Genomic DNA, 24,165 nt, shown 5'->3' with positions numbered 1-24,165 from the left:
TTTCATCAGTCAGAAATTTTTGTTTTGAGTTAAATATGACAGACAAAATTAAAATCAAAACAATGAATGCCATTCTGATAAAACAAATTAAAAAATCCAAAACAATGGAAAGCATAAAAAAGAAGTAGGAATCTCTAAATAGGTGTTGAGCATTTGCACATACATCAGTATTAGGTTGAGATTTACATGTATAAATTTCATATATAAGTTTACATTATATACGGCGTCAACACATGTATGATACAGAAGAAGTTAAGAAAATAGAAACCACACTATGCATTCAATCAAAGTAACATGACAATAAACAGCATGTATTAATAGAATGGGGAATAAAAACTATAATATATGTACATGTTTTAGCTAATGAACATGTACCTGGTAGACTATATATCCACTTGTAAATAGATATTCTATATAACCCACTTTAAAGTTACCAGTATATTCAACTGAGATAATCAGGTTATCTGTTACACCCAAAAATGCAGTGCTGCAGGTGACCCTATACAATTAGGGGGTTGGTAGAAGCTTCACCCAAATTTATGAATGAATATTGACTGAAAAACTTCCTAAAACTATGTTACTTTTTTATGTCTTTTTTCCTCCCAAATTTGTATATCTGGACATAATATAAAATTGTTGTGCCTATTCCAAAATGTATTTAGATCTGAAAATGTGGTTCTTCTGATATAAATAAACATGAATATCAAATCTTTTACTTTTATTTATGTTCAGCACATAGTTATTTAAATATTTGCCTTTGTCTGTGAATATTCTCTGATCTGCTTTGTGAAGCAACAACGTTTGTTAAATAATAAATGATAATAGGATCACTAATATAGTAGTAGGCATGGGCTATAAACAAAATTGTGTCCATATAAATTTTCTTCATCACAAGGACTGGTTACCTTTGATCCTGAACTTACCCTTTTATTCTGAAATTCCTAGACCCTTTTATCCATTAGTAGACCCTTTTAACCATTAGTAGTGATGGGTGTTGTGCATTGGACAGGCTATCCTTACTATTTTTAAGACACTTTCCATGTGTCCAACTGTTTTTACATATCAACAAACATCACATAATGATGACAATTACAAGAATTCTAAGAAAAATTCTAAGAATGCCCTCCACCCTCCCTGTCAAAATAATTAAAGAATTGCTTAGTGAACTATCAGATATATTTGAACATCATTGCAACCACCAAGCTTAAATATGTTGGTGGTTTTAGTGACTTGAGATCGGTCAAATTTGTGTATTTTGTGTCTAAGAAATAACTGTTAATTGTGTTTCTGCCTTTTCTGCCTTTTCCAATTGAAAGTTTTGATTCCACCAAAAATGCAACATCACAAATGTAATTTTAATTTGGTGTGGGATTTGAACAAAGGCATCTATCAAGTTTGTTTTTTAATGATTATTTTAGTAGCTGTTAACTATATTTATTATTAGAATATCGATTTTTAAATGGAAAATATTATTTTATTTTTTTTATTTTCACAAAAATCTGTATCGATTCTTTTTATCTCATCTTCTCATTGATTTGTGAAACTTACATTTATGGGAATTTTTTTATGGTTTGGAAACATTTGACTAGGACATTCAATTTGTTTCTGTAATTAAGATATTATAACGTTTACATGTAAACTACATAAGATAAGTGTTGATAACAGTTTCATGATTATATCAAACTTTAAAAGATGAAAATCTTAAATGTTTTTTTAAAAAAATGCATTTAAAAGAATTGTTGATAAGGCATCTGTTAAATGTCAACACTTTCTATTTAGATTTTAAGATATGAAGCTAGCTGCTTGTGAGTCTTTAAACTAAATGGTATAAATAGACCTATCACTATTTTTGTCTTGTATATTAACTATTTATTTTATTTATATGGTAAAATCAAATTAGTGTTTGATACTTGAAGATGTTTTAAAATTAAAGAGTTCAAGTTAATATTTGGAATCTGATTTTTTTGTGATCTAATATCAGTAAATCTGTTTGATTTAGGAAAGTATGAGACCATTTTATCCCTTTTCATATAAGATACTGTTATCTTCTAGATAATGTATAAGAAAAAATGAGGTCTTTAAAGAAGTTTGATATGACTAAAAGCAATAAACATGAATTAGGAGATTTGTTATTTTCATGGTAGAAAGGGTATTTGATGCTAGATATTAGCAGGAGGTGCAAAAAGGTAGATAAGTTTGGTTTATAATAAGGTTAGACCACACGGATCCTCTCTAGATGATACGAGCGTATTACCAAGGAAAGTTAATATTAGGTAAATTGAAACCATTTACGACAACATGTTGAGAGATAGCATAAGTAAATCGACAGTGCTTAGTTTGTATATTCTAGAATATAGAAATAATAACCTGTGATGTATGTTTTGCCATGTCAAAAAAAGGTGCCAGACAGTGATAGTGTCATAACATTATTTTTCTTTTCTAAAGAACTTTAACATATTTCAGACAGGTCATACATAAACCAGTTTTCAGCTGTACAGAGTTTTGGGGATTAAGATTATATATTTTTCATAAACTGGAACAATTAAGATATGATTAGTATTTATTACACAAAAAACTACAAGATTTAAAATTATGTACAGTTTGGTACAAGACATGCCTTAGTCCATTCAATATCTAAGCAGTCTGATGAGTCGATTATTGGTTTGTCATGTGAATATATATCTAAATAATAATATATATCACATTTAAGGCCAGAAAAATTCCCTGTAATATACAGATTAGCTTTTACATAATGCATGGTTAATCAGCATTGAAAGTAGAGAATCCTGTTTAGAAGAATAATATTTGTATTATGAATTTAAATTAATGGTGTCCTTTTTTTAATTCCAGGGTGTTCTTTGCCATTGCTTTTACTGGAATGTCTGTTGGCCAAGCTTCTTCCTTCTTACCAGATTACAGTAAGGCCAAACTGTCAGCTGCTTATATATTCGAGATATTGGACACATTTCCCGCAATTGATGTCTTCAGTGGTAGAGGACAAAGAATGGTAGGAACAGTCTATGTATAATTAAATTTATTACAACCAGTCTTTCAGTTATAACTACGATTATATCAATTTATTTACCAATATTTCAATCAAGATTTCTATGTATTGGATATATTTCTGTGACCAGACAGACATTTATTTACGACATGCTTTCCAATACACTTATCATCTGGCTTTTATCTATTACAGCTTGAAATCAATGGAGAAATAGAATTTAGAGATGTTCAATTCAAGTATCCATTACGACCTAAAGTACCAGTATTACAGGGAATTAGTTTTAATGTCAAACCTGGACAGACAGTCGCTTTAGTGGGTGTCAGTGGATGTGGTAAAAGCACAGTTGTCTCCCTGTTACAGAGATATTATGATCCCAGTTCAGGAGAAATAGTATGTACTATTAAATGATTACAGTAGACAATTCTAATAAGCCATTTATATATCTAAAGTACTGGTATCTATAATAATTGCTTCAAATTTTAGACTTCTTCAAATAATGATGAATTTAGAAAAATAACATTTTCTGCTTTAAATTTATTGAAGAGGATACTTGATTGCCAGTCCGGAAATTGACAGCAATGCAATCGAGTGATGCGGAATTCAGTCCTGTCACAGTTCTGTCAGTCCTGACAACGAATATGTTTAAGCTGCCACATTTGGTTGAGATATTTTTTTATTAAGTCAGCACATGTGTTACAGTCCTGAATGCCCCTTTTTACTCGATTGTCACTGTAATTGGGATTGGGGATTCATTCTGGAACGTTCAATCTCCTTTGATTCCCAAATAATTGTTGTGTATTTTTTTTGTATTCCAGTTAGTTTGATTTTTTTTATACTTTTAGTTCATTGATGGAATCAATATAAAAGATATGAACTTATTGATGTTACGTTCATTTATAAGTGTAGTCAGTCAAGAACCAATATTGTTTGACTGCAGTATTAAAGATAACATCAAATATGGACTGGATGAAAATATTAACATGAATTTAATCATTCAAGCAGCAAAAACAGCAAATGCACATGATTTTATTATAAGTTTACCATTGGTGAGTATATGGTACCTGTACTAGATTATAATATAAGCATAATGAAGGAATGGAATGGGGTTTAACATCCTACTTTTCTGCACCTACTTGTCTTATGAAGATGGGCATACACCAATAGTGTGCTATGAGGGAAATTTTGCCTAGACAGTAATTGGATTCAAACTGTCAAGGATTCTTTTATGTGCATGTGCACAAGCAAGTGCCTTATTAACAGAGCCACCACAGCTTCCTATATAGGCCTAGTAGGAACAGTGCCAAGGTTTACTGTGCATGTGCACAAGCAAGTGCCTTATTAACAGAGCCACCACAGCTTCCTATATAGGCCTAGTAGGAACAGTGCCAAGGTTTACTGCTTGTTTCCATGGTCAAAACAAGATGTTAATACGGTGATGAGGGTTAAAAAATTGAATTTAACTTTATGGCAGTTACCTAATTATTTAATATATATATTTTCTAACGGGGGGTCTAATGCTTGCACGACAAATTATAAGGTTTGCCATTGAGTCAAGTGGTTGAGTTTCCATCTCAAGCTTGTAAGTGACTTGCCCAACCTCATGAATTTACTAAGGGTCTTCTGGTTTCCCTGCACTGCTAAATTCCCCAATCCGCAAGTGAATTATTGAAATAAAGATTTATCATGCAGGTCCCGAAATAAACTAGTTTGTGACATTAACCTCCATTTCTCTCTCTCACAGTCTTTGCATTGTTCAGTATCATTTACAAGATATAATTTATGTTTATGTTTTACAGGGTTATGATACACTGGTTGGTGAGAAAGGAGCTCAACTTTCTGGTGGACAGAAACAACGTGTAGCCATAGCTAGAGCTTTAATACGCAACCCCCGAGTATTGTTGTTAGATGAAGCTACCTCAGCTCTTGATACTGAAAGTGAAAAGGTAATTATACCTACTTTTTATAAGCCCACATTTTCATGTGGACGTATTATGCCGTTGCCCCTGTCCGTCCATCCGCAATTTGTTTGTGGACACTTTACAGGTCACAATTTTTATCCGATTTCGACGAAACTTGAAGTATAGGTCTATCTCCCAAAGATCTTGGCTCTTTTCAATATTGGCATGTTTCGGATCATAACTTCATGGATTATTGCTCCCGATTGTTTGAAAAATCACGTTTTTTAGCTTGTAGACACTCTAGAAGTCACAATTTTCATCTGATTTTGATGAAACCTGAAAGTGAAATGCATGTTTATAACCGAAAGACTTTGGTTCCTGTTGATATTTGCCCATATCGGATCTTAACTTCTTGAATTATGGCCCCTGATTGTACAAAAAATCGTGTTTTTTGCTTGTGGTCCCTCTAGAGGTTACAATTATTATCTGATTTAAAAATACGTAAGGTCGTTGGTTTAGTTTGATTGTCCTGAAAATCGGCCCAAAACTGCCGGACAAAATGGCTGCCCCTCGTACGCAAATACTGTAAAAAATATGGTATATCAAGGTTGTGGACCCTCTAGAGGTCAAAATTTTGATCAGATTTTGATGAAAATCAAAATTCATGTTTATAACCCAAATATCTTGTTTCCTTTCGATATTCACACATATCAGATCATATGTACGAAAAATCATGTTTTTAGCTTGTGGTCCATCTAGATATTATTACTACTGCCAACCCTTATTTCAATTTCCAATTGTCAAGTGTTTATTTACGTGCATGTCAATGTGTGTACACGTGACCTTGGTTTTTCATTCCAACTATAATATAGACTTACTAACATACAGTATTTTACAGCAGTACACAACCTACTAGTCTATGTATATCACACAAGCAGATTATTTCAATCATATATAATATAACATACCATCCCATCAATCTGCTAGTCTATGTGTATTATAAAATTACACAACCTACTAGTGTATATTCAACAGTATACAATCTACCAGACTGTATATTAAGGCAGCTCACAATCTACTGGTGTATGTATATTACAGCAATATACAATCTACCAGTCTATGTAGTACTGTATATAACAGTAGTACACAATTTTACTGTTAATGGCGTGGGGGGCTAGTGGTCTAGAGTGCTGCACTTCCATCTCTAGCTTGCGGTTGTGGTTTCGATCCATTGTGTGAGGGTATGTGGCTTGGAGATAGGGGCAATAATGAAAAACAAGACTTGTCTGCGATATCACCTTCGGTGGAATCGAACATTAAACACTAAGATCAACAACATTTACTGTTATCCATTGGTTCCATCAAAAGGTATGACTGCACCATTTAACTAAGGGGTAAGGGGCTGCAAATTACCTTTTTCATCCTTTAAATTCTGCCCTTCTGGCAACTTGTCTGTTATATTGTTATATCAACCTTGGTGGAAGTTGGCAGTAAACCCAACGAATGAACAAACTTATTCAATGTAGGTAGATTTCTTATAATATTTGAGATTAATGGTGGAACAGACCCTTTGAAAAAGACGTTTTTTATGTCACTTATGGACTTGGCAATGTTTAATTTGCTGTTATTGATACATATATTACAGGTTGTACAAACGGCATTAGATAACGCACAGGAAGGAAGAACATGTATAGTTATAGCTCACAGATTATCTACTATACAGAATGCTGATGTTATATTTATTATAGAAAATGGTAACATCCTAGAACAAGGCAATCATCAAGAACTATTAGAAAGAAATGGAGCATATGCTGCTCTGGTTAAAGGACAGAAATTTAATCAATCTTAAGTTGATTATCATTTAGCAAATTCCATAGGTTCTCTTATTAATTGATCTTTACCAATCAGTATAAATTATTTTTTGATTGGACTGTAAATTGTATCAGGCATGTTTGATTGTGTGTTAGTTTTGGGTCAAATCTTTCAGTTTATATTTATGTGTTTAAAGACTAATTTTCTAGTTGTACATATTTAATTGTCGTTTTCAAAGAGATATGTGAATGGTGGTACAAAATACGAGAGTTGTTACAATGTCTGTTATGTCTGTGATGTTATTGTATACATCATTTTATTGGCAACTGTTCTCAAAGGCTTTGCAAGCCTTCTGGCATTCCATTTCAAATGTGTTCATTTATAATTCTTCATAGCGATTTTTATACGCCCATATTTTCATGTGGACGTATTATGCCGTCGCCCCTGTCCGTCCACCATTTGTTTGTCGACACTCTACAGGTCACAATTTTTATCCCATTTTGACAAAACTTGAAATATAGGTCTATCCCCAAAAGTTCTCGGTTCCTTTCGATATTGGCATGTATCAGACCATAACTGCATGGATTATGGCCCCTGATTGTACGAAAAATCATGTTTTTAGCTTGTGGACCCTCTAGAAGCCACAATTTTTATCCAATTTAAAAAAAAAACGTTCAACTATATCACCATTACACCATAATGATAGTCGAGTTCGAATTTTGTGAAAATCAGACTGATACTGCCTGACAGACCGCTCCTTGTACACATATAGTGTAGAAGTATGTAATATCAAGGTTATGGACCCTCTAGAAGTCACAATTTTTATCCGATATTGATGAAACTAAAAATATATCTTTATATCCCAAATATCTCAGTCCCTTTCGATGTGCCCACATTTAGGACCATTACTTCTTGCATTATGGCCCCCGATTGTCCGAACAATCAATCTATTTTTTTAAGCTTGATCTTTTTCAAAATGTCGGTGTATCTTGCCTGGCAACCACTGGTTTGATTTGCATGTTTCATACTTTCAACATTTATATAATTACAAATTATTGTGATATGATGACTTTTACGCTTTTAAATTTTAGAATGTGACATCTCTGTAAAAAGGGAATTTATTTAATTTTTGTATGTGACATCTCTATAAAAGGGGAATTAGTTACATTTTTGTAATGTGACCTCTCTGTAAAAAGAGAATTAGTTTAATTTTTGTAATGTTTAGTATAGATATATTTATATGTAATATTGTTTCTTAAAATTTATTTAATCATCTATCAAGAGTCAACACACCATGCTATGTATAAAACTGTTTTTAATTTCATATAGCCAAATTAATTTGCTATTAATATAGTAATAATGGTAGCAATCAATAGTAATAATGGTGGCATATTCATTTGTCATAAATTCCACAAAACGGTCTCAAGTAGCCCTATTATTAATAACCCATTTTTGAGTGATAATTGACTGAGCATCTGTATTGGATCAGAACGGATGGACAACACAAACCCAAAAATTCGCAAGATTGAAAACTTAATTGACAAAATTATATTTTTATCCCGGTTGGCAGAAATAGCAATTGACAGGGTGAGCGTTGTTGCTTGTGAAGTTTTCCTGATTGAATTTCCATGCTAAGTTACTTTTCAAATACATGTGCTTACTTCTTTTACTATGGACATAAAGCTGTGATATTTTTTATTGTAAGCCCAATAGCAATTTATATTAACATTGAATGTATATCTTTGAAATAAACAGATAGTTTGAAAATGACTATTTTATTACATTACATTTGGGAGTAAGCCCTGTGTATGTTAAATCAGATGCTTCTAGACAGATGGATGTTGGGTGGCCGAATGGTGTAACATGTGGATCTTAGATAATAGGGTCTGTCACAAGTTCTGTGGTTTTGATCCCACACTTGGGCGTGACTAGGAGTAGGGTTGCTTGCCTAACCATGCGAGTTTTCACCAGGCTTCTTGTTTTCCTCCCACAGCTACAGACCTCTACAGGCAAGCGATTTATTGATATGAAATTTACCATGTTAGTTCCGAAATGACCTAGTTTGTTTTGAGGGGATGTTAAACCTCATTTATCTCTCTAGAAGGAAACATTTGTTGCACGAACTCTGGATCCAGAACTCTTTCATTTAGATCAAAATCAAGTGCTAAATTACATGAATCTGATGTGTTATTTCTATTAGTGATAATACCAGATATAAAGAATTAAAATTTTGTTAACGCAAGATTAAGCAATGGTGGCTTGTTTATTAATTTTAGTAGAATTAATGTCTTAAAAACACCGACTTTTATATAGACATGTGATTTTGAGTAGCGACTCATTGTCATTTCACAATACAAATCAACACATAAAAAAAAAATGAATGCATGAAGTTGTTCCATGGCCAGATTTTTGCAATGGCCAACTCCGATTTACAGGTCATTTAAGGTGTAAATTTTCAGTCATTTTTAAAGACCCATCATAAAATATATCTTTGCTATTGAACTAGTGATGATAATTCCATGGTTAAGACCGTTGTAGCCAATATCCTGATACAACCATTCTTGACACATAAATGTACAAATAACTCATTTCTATTGTGTGTTTTTTTTTTAATAATTTTTTTGAAAAAGCATAAAATAGTATAATTTGTTTATTTTAGAATTGAACTAGCAATGTATTTAAAGTGCTGTACAGTTGAAATAATTCAGTAGTAAAATAATGTACAATTAATCACTGTTTCTAAGCATGATGTCAGAAAATTATATAATAAATACAATCAACTTTATTTTGACATTCATATTTAATAATTTACATCAAGAAACAAATGGCAGATATTACGGTTGTTCTATATACACAAGAATTCATGATTTTCCTTACATTTTATTACAGAGTTACTGTTCTTGGTGACAAGTATATGTAACATACATATTTGACAACACTAAAATCACGCTTTGTTTAGTGAAAGAAACTCAAAGCAATTTTCATTTTTCAATTCAAATTTAATACAAAAAAATAAATTAGAATACTACATGTACATGTAGGTTGTATCATTACATGCATGTAAAAGATCCCTTGGCAGTTGGAATTTGATCTACGAGTAGGCCAATGTATGGCGTATGTCTGGTTTCATTAGCCCCATTGGTGCAGAACACTAGGACGTTAAACCCCATTTCATTTAATTTCATATCATTAACCAAGAAAGACAACTCTGTATTAAGAAGTTGAGGAAGTTAAATCATAAATCTTATTTATCGCTTGTTCAATCTTTAGCTTGAGCAGTATCAAAACTCGTGGTGTTCACCAACTTTTTAAAACTTCACATAATTTACAAATAAACATGTAGGAATTGACTGATTTACTGCTACACACATCATCGAAACACACTCGCTCAAAACACAATTTCGTAAGCAAAATAAAATCTCTCTAGTTCCCATACACCAAACATGGGATCTATTTGAATGGTTGAATATAACGACTTGAACACTATAAATGATGACATACCACTCAGTTGTTAACATCATACTAAACAAAATGCTTTTGTGACATATTGAATATTGCGTAATTTTTCTTTTATCCAGTGTCTACTACTGTACACTACTGAAATTTTTTTATTACCAACCCAGTATAAATAAGATTTTAAAAGCACTTTAAGCACTCAATCAAATGTACATCTTTTTAATTTTAATTCTAACTGAAAAATTAATTATAAGAATTCATTCATTCTAATATATTACAACATGCATAAAATTAACTTTAGGATCAGCAGAAGTTTTGTAATATTGTGTTTTCAAGAACTAGACACTATGAAAACAGAAAACGTGGGACCATGTCAGAATAATACACAAACAAACAATAACATATATAAATCGGAAATGTACACAAACCTCACACCGGATTTAAGAGGTAAATGATATCTAACTTTTATTATTATTTTGGTCCGCTGTATTTATGTAGAACAATGATTAAAAAACTCAGATATAATATCCATAGGACCCATGGTATAATCAAAACTATTTATCAATAGTAATAACATGTATTGAAATCGCCCAACTATAGGTTCAATTCTTTTAAATTGCTTGATTAAATAGAATCACATTTATGGAGAGGGGTCATATATCCTTTCCCCATCTATTTTCATTATGAATAAAATATTGTTTACAAAAGAAATTTATATCAGCAACTTAAAATACATTTGAATGATAATACCTAGTTCTACATTCCTTTTCTTTCTCAATACTAAATTCTAACTCCAGTTAGAATGTTATATTTGAATTGTATGCATTGCACTTTCAAATAATAGTAAAACTTCTTATAAAATGGAATAAATATATTGATTTACTATACAGTGTGTACAAATTACAGTGTGTACAAGCTCTTGTTCATGAATGATATTCAGTTATTTTCCCCAGGACCGAGAAATATCCTTCCCTATTAGCTCTTTGAACCCTTACCACTCCAAAACTCCCAGGGTTTTGTCTGAATTATTAAATATTTGCTTTGCTATTTATTTATGCACACATTATTTCAAAATGCATTGTAACTTTTTTTCCCTAAAAGTTCAAACTGGAAATAAGGCTAGCCCAGTTTGTTATATAGGTCTATTCAATATTCAATTTGGATTACAATATTATTTCTTTTGGACTACTATTGTGAGCTGTAGGGTTCTATAGGTTAATTACGTAAATTATAATGAAATTAACACAAATACCTTAACCAATTAATATGCTTGGAAATGTCTAAATGGCAAATTTTGTAGTGAGATCCCTGGTTACTCTTTACAAAATGAAATTGATAAACATCCCCCCCCCCCCCCCCCGGTAATTCCTTAAATTAACCTACACCTAAAAGTACAGACAAAATAAAAGAAAAACATATCATGGGTCAAGTTCATTGTCAGTGATTTCTAAAAGTAATTAATTACACAGTATATAAATCTTCACTTTAAAACAGTTGAGTGTCACTTTAAATAATATTTATAATATGGCTATCATGGCTTCATATTAACTTCATCTATTGTAGAGTAGAATATATATATATATATCCAGATGAACCCCTTCAATTATTATATAACTTATAAAGCCATTTCATAGTTTATTCCACAAGTCATGATTCACGGATCACCAAATAACGTCCATGAACATTAATACATCCATTGTTGACCTTGTTAATTTCACTGTGCTTGTGTTCGCTTAGCAAGAGCAGCCACCAAATCTTTCTGGAAAGCCATACCTGTTTTCTTATCATCGATAGGGGCAAAAGACCTCAAACTGTTAACAATGTCTTTAGTTTTTCCAAAATATATATCATTCAACACTGTACGATTTTTATTTTCCATTTCCTGTAGACACAAAAATATATTAATCTTTTGCTGATCCTACTACTTTTGAACATGTAGTATAAAACCATTAATAATGGTATTAAATGGATAATCCAAAGGAAGGACATATTACTAATTTCTGTTGATGGCAATTTCAAGACAAAACAAATATTTGTATTAGCTAAAGAATTTGGCGGTTAATTATCTCTACATAATTTTACATTTACCTGAATCTGGGAATGAATTATATAAGATATGAATAAAATATTCTGGTTTTAAGATGTCATGTAAAAAGGGAATTAAATATTACAAAACATAATGTTATTGTCAATCATAAATGGCACACCAAAACTGACATCTAGTTGTCAGAAAATGGCAACTAACTGTTCATTCTTCAGATTTTTTTGGATTATTTAATTAAGTGTAGTTTACATGTAGCAAGGAAAAGTAATTGACTGAAATTATACTCTTTTGCAAATTCAGAATAGTAGTTATGCAAGTAAATTCTTATAATCATGTGGGTTATTGGCATTCTAAATATAGTGTGACTTACCTCTACCATTTTACCTATATTTACAATATGTGGAGATGCATCGGATACAGATGCATCTTGTTCTACCTATAACATACCAAAATACTAATTAACTGGCATAATTATACCAAAATAAATACTTATTAACTAACATAAATATACCAAATTATATACTTGTTAACTAGCATTAATATAACAAACCCAGCATATAAATTTAAGTTATTACCTAACTGATCTCATTTTTATTATTATTAAGCATATTAATGCAAATTAAAAGGTGCATTATTACTACATCTCAGATATTTGTCAAAGTGTACAAAGCTGGACATTTTTTTTCTGTCCCACATTTTTCCTTGCCATGCCATCCGTACCGGTACCACTGACACGCGAGAAATTAATCCGGAGAACATACAAACTGTGCCACCACGGCTCTGGAAATCAAATAAGAAAACAGATCTGAAATACACAACGAACCTGTCGAGTTAGTGAGCCACCCAGATTTAGAGTTCCACTACCCTCTTTATTTGTTTGTAACCATAACATTATAGTCGACGTCAATTTATAATGGGCACTCTTTCCACTAGATTTCTCCTGTAATAAATTAGTATTTGATAAGTCATTATTATATTATCTAAAAATATTTAATTTGAGTTAAAAATAGATTAAATCGCAATATAATCAACATCTTGTCCTTTATGGCCAAGTTCGGGGACTTAAAAGATTTGGTTCCTTTATTTTTCCGCTGACTTTACATTTTAATTTCATAACAGCATTTTTTTCGCCCAAAATATTAATTTTTCAGTAACGACACGTGGCATTGTTCATAGTGTTTGCCAGATAAATAATTAATTCTTTTGTTTCTAAATTAGTTTATTACTAGTACTACTAATTCTAGATTGATTAACAGACAACAGATAGTTCTGTGACCGAGCATGCACAACATAATTAAATGAATAAACATAAAAAATAAAGCTTGGGAAACTATATATTCCATAAATGGTTAACACACAGGAAAAAGTTACAGGAATTTAGCATTAATTACCTGAACTTCAATGACGTGTATTGAGTCCCAACAACCTTTAATTTTTTTGGACCCATCACCTGCCTTTTTGATAAGAATAACACCAGCAAATCCATGATCTAAATCCCATAGATATACTGATGATACACCTCCTTCAAAATACCTGTAATTCATATATATATAATTATACCGGTAGTCTGTATACCAATGAGTAGTGCTGTTATTATTCATTGATGTACAAGCGGTCCGATATTATTATCAATCTACAAGTTTGTACTTGCCATACTTCAATTCAACGAAAGAGAAAAAACATTAAAAATTAAATGAAAAATCTGTGTCAATGGACATTTTTATTTTCTTAGAATTAACATCAACAAATCAAGTGAAAAGTTATTGGGAATCGAATAATTGTGTACTGTAGTTCTTAACTAATCCAAACATAAGCCAGGCTAAGTTTTGTCACAATCCTTATTTAAACAATATTTTATTCACAGGATACCGAAACAAGCCAATGGCTTATATCAATCGGCTTCCCAAAAGAAAGATACAAAAATGATATAAACATATAATATCATCAATATACATGTTTTTGGAGTGTTAAATTATATATATAATAAGATTTGAGAAAGAATATCATCAAGTGTTAGCTAGCATAAGGACCAAGAAAGGATCGATACTTGACTGCTGAGTTTAAGTTCATTACTTCAAAATCTTGGGAGGCTATTGTAACTTGTAACCGGTATGTGGTTGGCGAGTGGGGTGGGGATCCAATGTAGCAGACAGGAGTGATAACAAAACCCTCATTATTTCGAGTTGATAATCATCTAGTATCTATTGCCACCATGATGCTAAAACAGAAATTTAATTGGCCTGAGCACCCTATATAAATGTTATACAATGAACCTGGATTCCAGAGTCAAACCCTTCATGCAGAACACAAGAGCCAACTGAATGTGGCCATATATGACCCATTTAATATAAAATAGTTCCTACTAACATTTCTCTATACTGATCAAAGGCATTATTAGCTTCTATTTCTAATTTACGTAATCTATCTGATGGCATAGCTCCATCTTCTAAAGGTGGGTCATAAGAATTACTCCATGGAGACCTGAAATAGACAAAAGCATTAACAAAATAATTAAAGTGAAAGTAGGAGTAATAAATTATGGCTAGTAGTAGTAGTTTTATTCTTGACATGTCAGCTCAATTTAATACAAGCAGTACACAGTAAAATATTACATTTAATTGGAGGGCTTCTCTACTTTGTTTGTAAAGCTGGGCAATTAAGAGAGAGAGAGGGGTTAAACATCCACTCAACACAAACTACGTCATTTTCGGACTAACACAAGGTTCAATTTTATTTCAATAATTCGCTTGCACGTAGGGGACTTCAGCAGTGGGACGGAAAGAAGAGGACCCAGAGAAAACCCACAAGGTTGACCAGACGACCCTACTCCTTGTCACGCACAACCGGGGAATTGAAACAACGCCAGTTAATTCGATGTCAAGACATAATGATACAGCGTGCACATGCTAACCATTCGCCCCCCCCCCCCATTAGTAGATTACTGACAATAAATGTATGCTTGGCTTATCTAGTATCATAGAGCATATAAACTCTAGAGTGGCATGTTTGTACATGTATGGAAAATTCATAACATAAACATTCAGTTTGGTCAATGATTACAGATATCCCTAACTGATTAAATAATTAGTAAACAAAATGCAATGTTTCCATTATTGTTGATAGCCAGAAAATGTATTTTCTATTTGTTGTAGTTTCATTTTACAATGATAACTTTAATTTGAGAGTTGATATCAACTCAGTTAAAGAAACATTTGGCCTGCATTAATATGACATTTTCTTTTCAACAGGTGACCAATATAAATAATGTGCATAAAAATCTCTGAACAGTAATTTATAGTCCTGTAGCATTTGCCTTATAAATCTATTAAATAGCTGAAAGGCTAATTGGGTGTGGTTATACAATCTGATCTACCAGTAAGTAAATTAAGCGAGCACACTATGCCAACAAAGTGACATGGGTCAAACAATGTTTTGTAAGTAACATAGATGTTAATAAAATAGTGGTGCAGCAATGATGATAGACATGAGGAGTCAGGGTGATTTATTTCAATTTGCCATTTTTCCCTCAAGCAAAAAGAATCACCCAGGTACATTGTACTCCATTAACTGTGCTTATGCAATGCCAACTGATAGGTTTGCCAGGCAATGGAATTTAACTTTGTACTTTTTTCAAGTGAACGAGAACTTTAACCTCAAGAGCTTCAACAAGTGATCAAGGGCCACGATTTTTGCAGTAATTATCGGAAATCATTGATAATGATCAGGCATCCTCGTCTCATGACATTAATCACTGTATGAATTTGACGTCAATCGGATATCACCTTAAACTCTACAGCTCCTATTAGCAAGGAGACGCCAACAATATAAGAACAATTTTGTATTTGAATAGAAAATTCATACTTTGTTTAAAGAGACACTCCACCATCATTGATTAAGTATGTACTGGTGAGCCTACTCTATAGAAATGTTAAAGATTTTTATGTAAATGTGCATGTTTAAATGCATAATAATACTGATGTGCTTGCTAAAGAAAACGTTACGTACAATACTGTAACAGTCTGTTCCATATAGGCTTATTCATACAATATATCGTACCTGTAAGAGTCACCATCTCTGTTATAATCACACAATAAATAATCTTTTCCTACTGTCTTATCTCTTGCTATTTTTAATGGCTGATCAACTGATGAGAGCAAGTCTTCACATAATGCTGGAACCTAGAAATAACAAACAATAAACACATGTATGTAACATAATATCTCTATTGTTACATCAACATAATGTCTACTTCACAAGATGCATCTTCTTATACATCAGACCATAAATTAATATCATTTTGAAACATAAATATAGATCACACAATAACTGACAGATTTATCACATATTTTATAGAGAGACAGAAATGGGGTTTAACGTCCACTCCACACAAATAGGTCATTTCACAACTAACATATGGTTCAATTTTATGTCAATACTTTGCTTAATTTGTGCGTAGGGTTCTTTAACAGAGGGAGGAAACCGGAGAACCCATGCGGTTGGACAGGCGACCCTACTCCTTGTCATGTACAATCGGGGAATCGAAACCACCTTATGATACAGCGCGCATTCGGCCATCCAACCCCCCACATATTTTATAGACCTGTAGTTTAGAGAATAAGACTGATATGAAAATGAATAGATTTTTCTTATAGTATTAAACTATCAATAATATCTTCTAAAATTCAAGATAGTGACGATTTAACTGTACAGTAATATTAAGTGCAGGGGTACAGCACCACACAACAATTTCACAAGACAAAAATGGGATTTAATGTCCTACTGTTCTGCTCCGACTGGGCTAATGAAGACAGGCATATTATGCCATACAGTGTACTATGCACTAAGGCCTACTCTAAAATCAAATTCCATCTGTCAAGGGATGTTTTACAGGCATGCCAATGTGTATACGGGACCGTGGTTTTCATCCGACCAAACGACTAGACAGCTGTCCTTGTCAGGCCCTCTGTCCTGCACCACTGACAATGGGAAACCACGCCGGAAATTAGGGATGAACTTTCTTGTCTAACACCGGGATCGAACCCGGCACATCCAGGCTAACGAGCCTGCCGAGCCAGCATCTTACTTACTTAGCCAGTATGGCGCCCTTCCCAAAACAAACTTACAGACAGACACAATATACAGACATCACATGCACATATCAGATCAAGTGAATGGATCCAGGGGCTACACCTGTAAGCATCCATGGTGAAGATTCCTTGGTGCAGTGCAGGCTATAACAGTGATATGGATGGGGAAAAAAGGCTATAATCTTCCAAATATAAGAATGCATACAGTAATACCTATAACAACAAACTTGACAAGATTGTGCAGCATTTAGTGATATAAAATTGACAGATCAAGGCTGACTATAAACACAGCCAAAATAAAAAAAATTCCTGCATTTACAGTTGAGTTACCCAACTGACCCTATTTTTTTTTCAACCAAAATCATGTCAGTGTATACAGGTATTTTTCCTAACTCCTTTATTATTATGCAATATGTGTCTTTAATTTTATTTTCCTGGTCAATAGAAATATAATATGTTCTGATAAAAATAAGTTTTGATGGTCAAACAGATGATCTAATTATACTCAACTTATTCTATTGTAGTAGGTCCACTAACACCTACAGTACCATATCATCTGCCCTGTCTCCACTGTACATGTACTTACACAAAAATATACAAGGAATCAAAATTTAGTGCCCAACTTACCAAATCAATGAGGTCACTTAAATTTTTCTCTATTTGTTGTGGAGGGAGACGACGCATCAAATCAAGCGCACAATCCAACTGTCGCTCCGTCTGCAATAAAATACATGTAATGTATACCAGAATTGAAAGATACATACGTAGGTTGCCAGGCAAAAAAACATGTCAAACCAATAGCAGCGAAGTTATTCATTCTGCAATGGTTTTAATAAGCTTTGTCTGTACATAAAATTATAACTTATTGATTTTAGTTGGCCAGTCCTTTTACTCAAGTTTTAGCATGTTGCTTGCCCTTTTAGTTTTATTCAAAGCCATTCTGTCAACCATTTAAGTTTTAATGTTCTAATTTTTCTATTGCACTGGTTTTTTTTTCTGTTATTAAAGATACATTATGGGAGATATTTATAGAGAGTTGGCCATTCTTGCTATAACAGTTCAAAAGTAGATGCTGAAAGAAGAATATATTGATAAATTCAGTCAAATTACTTTATTCTGAACATAGTTATCATCGTTGTAATATTTGCCTAGAAATGGTAGCGAAATGTGTCTTCACCTTCGCCGAACGTTTGATTGACAGGCGTTAACTCCACCTACATATCTCGATTATCAAGTAAAGTTTTCAATGGCATACGGAAACGCTTTACAGCGGCCTCGCTAAGTACACTCTATCATTTAGCCTCGATCTAACTGACATATTTTCATCAGGTTACCCCTTATCTGATTTAATCAATTAGTGAAATCCTATTTAAATCTGAGCTGTAGCCGAGCCATCCGTGGGTCTACAGAGTTGATTTTGGTCTTGTTGTTTAAATAAAGATCTAATTTATAATTTCTATAACATCTGAAGCCTAAATTAAGACTTGCAATAATCAGATTTAGCTCTTGCATAATGCATGTTTAATTATCTTCTTCTATGGAGCAAATAAAATAATTTAAAAAAAAAAAATATGTGATTTCATTTGGCAACACATTAATTTAAAGGAGCTAATATATCTCAGATCTTTGGAACCTGATATGGATGAAAAGGAAAATTGGTCAAAAATTATGTATGAATCAGGCCACGAAATTTGACACAAATGCCGACAACTTTAACCCCCACCGGCACATGGCATCAATCGAGCGATAATGTGAACAATTTTACTGTCCTGTCTATTAATATTATTTCATCACATCAGACTCTTCTGTTACCTTTTGAGACTTTGTTTAAATAGTGCCTAGGTTAATATATATTATTTGTGAATCGGTCGGTACCTAAGTGAGACTATATCTACTTTCTGATCAATTACAACAGGTTAATTATTACTTTTTAATAAGAAGACAATCAGCTAGCTTACTAAGTTACTTTAAATATAGGGATTTAGTGAAGTGGAACAAATTTTGGTAATGTTTAAATGGGGACACCTCGGGATTAAAGTCATAAACACTTAACCTCAAAATATAATATTAATATAAAAGAATATAAATTAATCAAGTTCTTTCTTTAAAAAATACATTGACTGCAAGTGGAAATGAATAATAGCACCATATATAAATCTGGATAAAACATGAAAATTGCGCAACCATTTTGTGTGACCAGAATAAACCTGCAACCATATTTTTGGTTACGCCAAAATTTGAAATTTCGTGGCCTGATGAATGTATAAAAACTGATATTCAATATTTCAAATTACTATTGTAATTTCTAATCTGTTATGTTTGGAGAAATATACTATTCAAAAAAAGTAGGGGATATTTGATTTTTAAGTGTTATTAAAGTCACCTAATGAAACTGACGAAGAAACAAATGACAAAAAATGAAATGAAGTTCACATTCATCGATTTATTCCAAATGATCGTTAGACTAAGTAAGGCACAGACTGACCATTATAAGGGTAAAATGATACCCGGGGTCAAACAGCAAAGTTACCACAGCATCACAAACAAGTCAGTAACGGGTAAATCCTCCTCTGTTTGCCAAACAAGCATTGATCCGACGTGGCATACTCCTAATGAGACGTCGAAGGTCATTTTGGTCCAGATTGTCCCATTCCTGTTGCAACGCAGCAGCAAGTTCTTGGACATTGGCAGGACGTTGTTGACGTTGACGTAACCTCTGTCCAAGCATGTCCCAGACATGCTCGATGGGGGAGGGGTCGGGACTCAGTGCTGGCCAAGGTAATGTGGTGATGTTCTGTTGTTGGAGGTAACCTGTAACGATCCTGGCCCTGTGACATCTTGCGTTGTCATCCTGGAAGATGAAACGGCGGCCATGACGTCGTGCGAACGGCACAACATGGACTGCCAAGATGTTGTCCCGGTAGTACTGGCCTGTAACACGCCCTGCAACAACATGTAAAGCCGTTCTTCCAGCAACAGTGATGCATCCCCACACCATAACAAAACCACCCCCAAATCGATCATGTCTGATGACGTTAACGTCTTGGAAGCGCTCGTTTCGACGACGCCACACCCTCCTACGTCTGTCCAAAAAATCAACAGTGAACCTTGACTCATCTGAAAACATCACATTTCTCCAGCGTCGATTATCCCAGTGTTGACGATCCCTACACCAACGACGTCTTGCCTGAATGTGATGATCTCTCAAACAAGGGATCACGCGAGGACGTCGGGCGCAAAGGTGACCCCTATGCAGTCGATTCCGAATCGTCTGGCCACTCACTCTCACACCAGTGTCTGTTTGAAGACGAGCGCTGATCTGATTTGCTGTGATGACACGATTTCTCAAGGCCAAGGTACGGATAAATCGATCCTGGGCTTGAGTTGTCGCCCTTGGTCGACCTGAGCGTGGTCTGTCCTGTACAGATTGTGTATCACGGTATCTGGACCATAGCCTGCTTATGACAGACTGAGAAACATTCATCGTCCGCGCCACAACCGCCTGTGTTGTGCCGATCTGTAGCATGCCAAGGGCACGTAACCTTTCATTTTGGGTAAGCCAACGCATATCAAAATTTGTTTTCTGGTCACTAAAACAATTAAACTGATGTTTCCACCCTGGAATTCAATGCCACAATGACTGTAACATTCAAAGTCAGAGTCGTGCAAATCTTGGGTTGGATCCCCATGATGATCCCAAGCATCACCTGCATTCCATGAGGTAGCTATTGGTGCGTTTGGGCGTCACATGTAACTGGAAATGTTTCTTCTGTTAGGTTCTATAGTGACTTTTTTCGTAGTCATTTGCATATTTTAGTATTATGCCCCCCAAATCAAATATCCCCTACTTTTTTTGAATAGTATATGTGAGCAGATCAAATTGAATAATAACAGTTGCTTGCACCTGGTTAGTCCAATCTATGTTAGGAGCATGGTTTGATAATAATTATTATTTGCATTTTTTCGACACAAATTAGATTTTAACTATTTTAAGATAATTTAAATGGGCAGGTTCGTCTGAATTGTTGCCTACTTTGTAATGTAACCATATCCAATTAAACTGTGATATGAAGGAAAAGAAACATTCCCGATCAGTTAGATTTATTAAAATAAAAGTAACTAGAACTGTGATGCAGTAATGACGGGTTTCACCGATGCCACTTAACCCTAAACATATGTCACTTCCGGTACCAATGAAACCATTAAACAGGTTTCCACCTCATCATTGCACACATCAAATAAAATGGACGCCGAATCAACCAAATCCAGCAATATCAATTCATTTTATATATTTGTTACATGTAAGTGTACAGTACTTCCGGTGATAATGAAAATATTCAATTAGTTTTATGAAATCAGAAATGGCATAAGGCATCACATGGTGAAAATTTTATGTTAATCGAATAATAATTGCCACTTTTATAGACCAAAAACCTTAAAAAGTGACTTGTAGAAAAACGTCAATTGCTCTGCAACCATACAAGTTAGAAACCATTTTCTGGAATCTGTATGATCGTATGGGTTTATTCTATTTGTTGATTGGAATCAAATATCATAATTTTAAAAACATAACAACTCAGACTCATTTGAATAAAATATCTGTTTTGAAAGCTAAAAATACAGTTTTTGCCAAAATGACGTTACTTCCGGTGATAATGAAAATCTTAAATTACTTGTATGAAATCGTAAATGGCATTAGGTATCACATAGTGAAAATTTCATGAAAATCGAATAATAATTGACACTTTTATGGACAAAAAACCTTGAAAAGTGACCTGTTGAAAATTACCTATTTCTCTACAACTGAACAAGTTAGAAACCATTTTGTGATACCTATATGATCGTATGGGTTCATTCTATTAGTTGATTAGAATCAAATATCAAAATATTAAACAAACAACAAATACGACTCATTTCAATAAATTATTTGTTTCTAAGGCTATAAATACAGTTTTTACCCAAATTTCGTCATTTCCGGTGACATGGAAAATGTTAAATTGAGTTGAACTAGTCACAATTGACATTACGCATCAAATGGTGTCACTTTTATGAAAATCCAATAATAATTGACTCTTTTACAGACACAATAGCGTAAAGAGTGACTCATGCAAAATTGACCATTTCTCGGCAACTGCTCATATTACAAACTAATTTTGAGATAGATTCTCTTCGTATGGATTAATGCTACAAGTTTATGAAAGTTGCTAAGAAATATTTTAAAATATGAAAAGCCTGAATGGGTTGTAAATAGCTCATTTTTTCACCTTTAAATCAAAATGACCCGAAAACGAAATCGAAATTAAAAAAACTGAGCCCGATGTTTTCTGCGCCTTTACAGGGCACACACTTTCAGTCATACCAGATTTGAAAAAAATAGTATTTGCTTTCAAAAAGTGGTACCGAACTGTCAAAATTGTAGTTTTTGCTAAATTTACGTCACTTCCGTTGCCGAAAGGTAACTTTACCGGTAACAAAAAAAATGACATTTTGGATTACGGAGCATATGAACTTTGTTTTATACAAATCGAGCAATAAATAATTAATCCAGGACTGAAAAACTGAATTAGCCAATGGGGGTCAAGGAACCCTGGGTAAAATACCACATTAAAATATTCATGAATAAAAAAGTTTTTTGTAAAAATTTAAATTTTCAAAATTTGGCGCCTAATATCTCCGACGATTCGTGGAAAATCAAAAATCTAAAGAACCGTGGCTATGTGCCTTGTCTCTGGCTATGTCAAAATGTATCCAATGTTAAAATCCGACGATTATTGTTAATATTACGGCAATATTTCAAAAATCGACAAATTCGACGATTTCGGACATTTCGCATTGTCGCAGAACGTTCGAAATAGCTTTAATCTCTAAGTCACACCCACTTTTCCAGTAAAACCGAAGACATCGAATCAATCCGACAAGTAGTTTCTGAGATACAATCAAATTGGAAAAAAAAAAAAAATAATAATAAGAAGAATAATAATAAGAATAATTTTAACAAAAACAATAGTGTTTCACACAAGCTACACAGTGTGAAACCCTAATAAAAGACACTTTGGCTATCGTCACTGATTAGCAATGTTTCTTTCTCTTTTTTTTTTTTCATTTGACTACACAACGGAATCCAGACCATCAAGTCACACTATCCCTATTTTTTTGGCATTCGCCATTTTAAGAGAATCACACACTGCAGACAGACTGATTTAAAGATGTCTGTAAGTTTGCTGCATGATATCTCTCTGAACTGATGATGTCATTGCATGTGGAGACACTGGCAATTAATAATAATGCACACATGCTCAACTTGACAATGACATTGGAGTTCCCATTTATTTATTGCATGACGGCATGTGCTAAAAACTACGGTGCTTCCTGGTTACGTGATTGAAAGTCTTTATTAGTCAGAAATAGTCAATAATTTGTATCAGCTTGTCAATGAATTGAACAAGTTTATGTGGATTGTCATTATTGATACACCCACCCCGTGAATACAACCGTCCTCTTCCGGTTAGAAAGGGACGGATTTCGGGTACCTGTTCATCCTTTCTACAATACTTATCAGTCCAATCAAGCGTATGTATTTGATACCTGACTAGAAAGGATTTAGCGGGTGATCTTACCATTATGTAGCTTCAAGGAGAGATAAAACCCTTCACAATTATCAGAAGCAAATCTCAAGTCACACGGTCCAGAAAAATGGCTTCTACAACATACGGGTTCTTAGGGATTCCCAGGTCACTAACAGCCAATCAAATGTCTCAGAACATTTATTTCCATTTTTGGAAGTACAATATTTTTAGAACGGGTGTCGTAAATACTACAACTTTTCATTAAATAGGTTTTATTTTGTAATATATTGATGCAGTG

At 33.4% G+C, this 24,165-nt stretch overlaps 2 protein-coding genes across 5 annotated transcripts in view; one reads left to right on the top strand and one right to left on the bottom strand.

Annotated features, from left to right (window-relative positions):
* Positions 1 to 8,481, top strand: part of LOC126828018 (ATP-dependent translocase ABCB1) — a 62,162-nt gene extending 53,681 nt beyond the window's left edge. For all 4 annotated transcript variants that reach the window (XM_056102162.1, XM_056102160.1, XM_056102161.1 and 1 more), the window contains exons 25-29: positions 2,851 to 3,007; positions 3,197 to 3,394; positions 3,847 to 4,050; positions 4,801 to 4,947; positions 6,548 to 8,481. In XM_056102162.1, the coding sequence (XP_055958137.1) occupies positions 2,851 to 3,007; positions 3,197 to 3,394; positions 3,847 to 4,050; positions 4,801 to 4,947; positions 6,548 to 6,751 (910 nt within the window). In that variant the 3' untranslated portion in view covers positions 6,752 to 8,481. The remainder of the gene's footprint in view (positions 1 to 2,850; positions 3,008 to 3,196; positions 3,395 to 3,846; positions 4,051 to 4,800; positions 4,948 to 6,547) is intronic.
* An 867-nt stretch (positions 8,482 to 9,348) lies between these two features.
* LOC126826891 (F-actin-capping protein subunit beta) lies at positions 9,349 to 24,060 on the bottom strand. Its single transcript, XM_050556003.2, has 8 exons — positions 23,919 to 24,060; positions 17,929 to 18,018; positions 16,271 to 16,392; positions 14,582 to 14,695; positions 13,606 to 13,747; positions 13,038 to 13,154; positions 12,585 to 12,650; positions 9,349 to 12,052 (listed from the first exon to the last, which is right to left on the bottom strand). Exons 1-8 carry the CDS (start codon positions 23,919 to 23,921, stop codon positions 11,885 to 11,887), a joined length of 822 nt encoding a protein of 273 aa, XP_050411960.1. The 5' UTR covers positions 23,922 to 24,060; the 3' UTR covers positions 9,349 to 11,884.
* Between the last annotated feature and the right edge of the window lie 105 nt (positions 24,061 to 24,165).

This window comes from Patella vulgata, chromosome 7 (genome assembly GCF_932274485.2).
Source record: "Patella vulgata chromosome 7, xgPatVulg1.2, whole genome shotgun sequence".
Lineage (NCBI taxonomy): Eukaryota > Metazoa > Mollusca > Gastropoda > Patellidae > Patella > Patella vulgata.
The sequence above is the reverse complement of the archived record's forward strand: the minus strand, read 5'-3'. Positions and strand labels throughout refer to the sequence as shown.

Excerpts from the sequence above, each read along its gene's own strand:
- LOC126826891 (XM_050556003.2), bottom strand. Across the intron at positions 16,393-17,928 it reads TAAGTGACCTCATTGATTTG|GTTCCAGCATTATGTGAAGA; the intron begins GTAAGTTGGGCA and ends TGTTATTTCTAG. Across the intron at positions 12,053-12,584 it reads ATATAGGTAAAATGGTAGAG|GAAATGGAAAATAAAAATCG; the intron begins GTAAGTCACACT and ends TTGTGTCTACAG.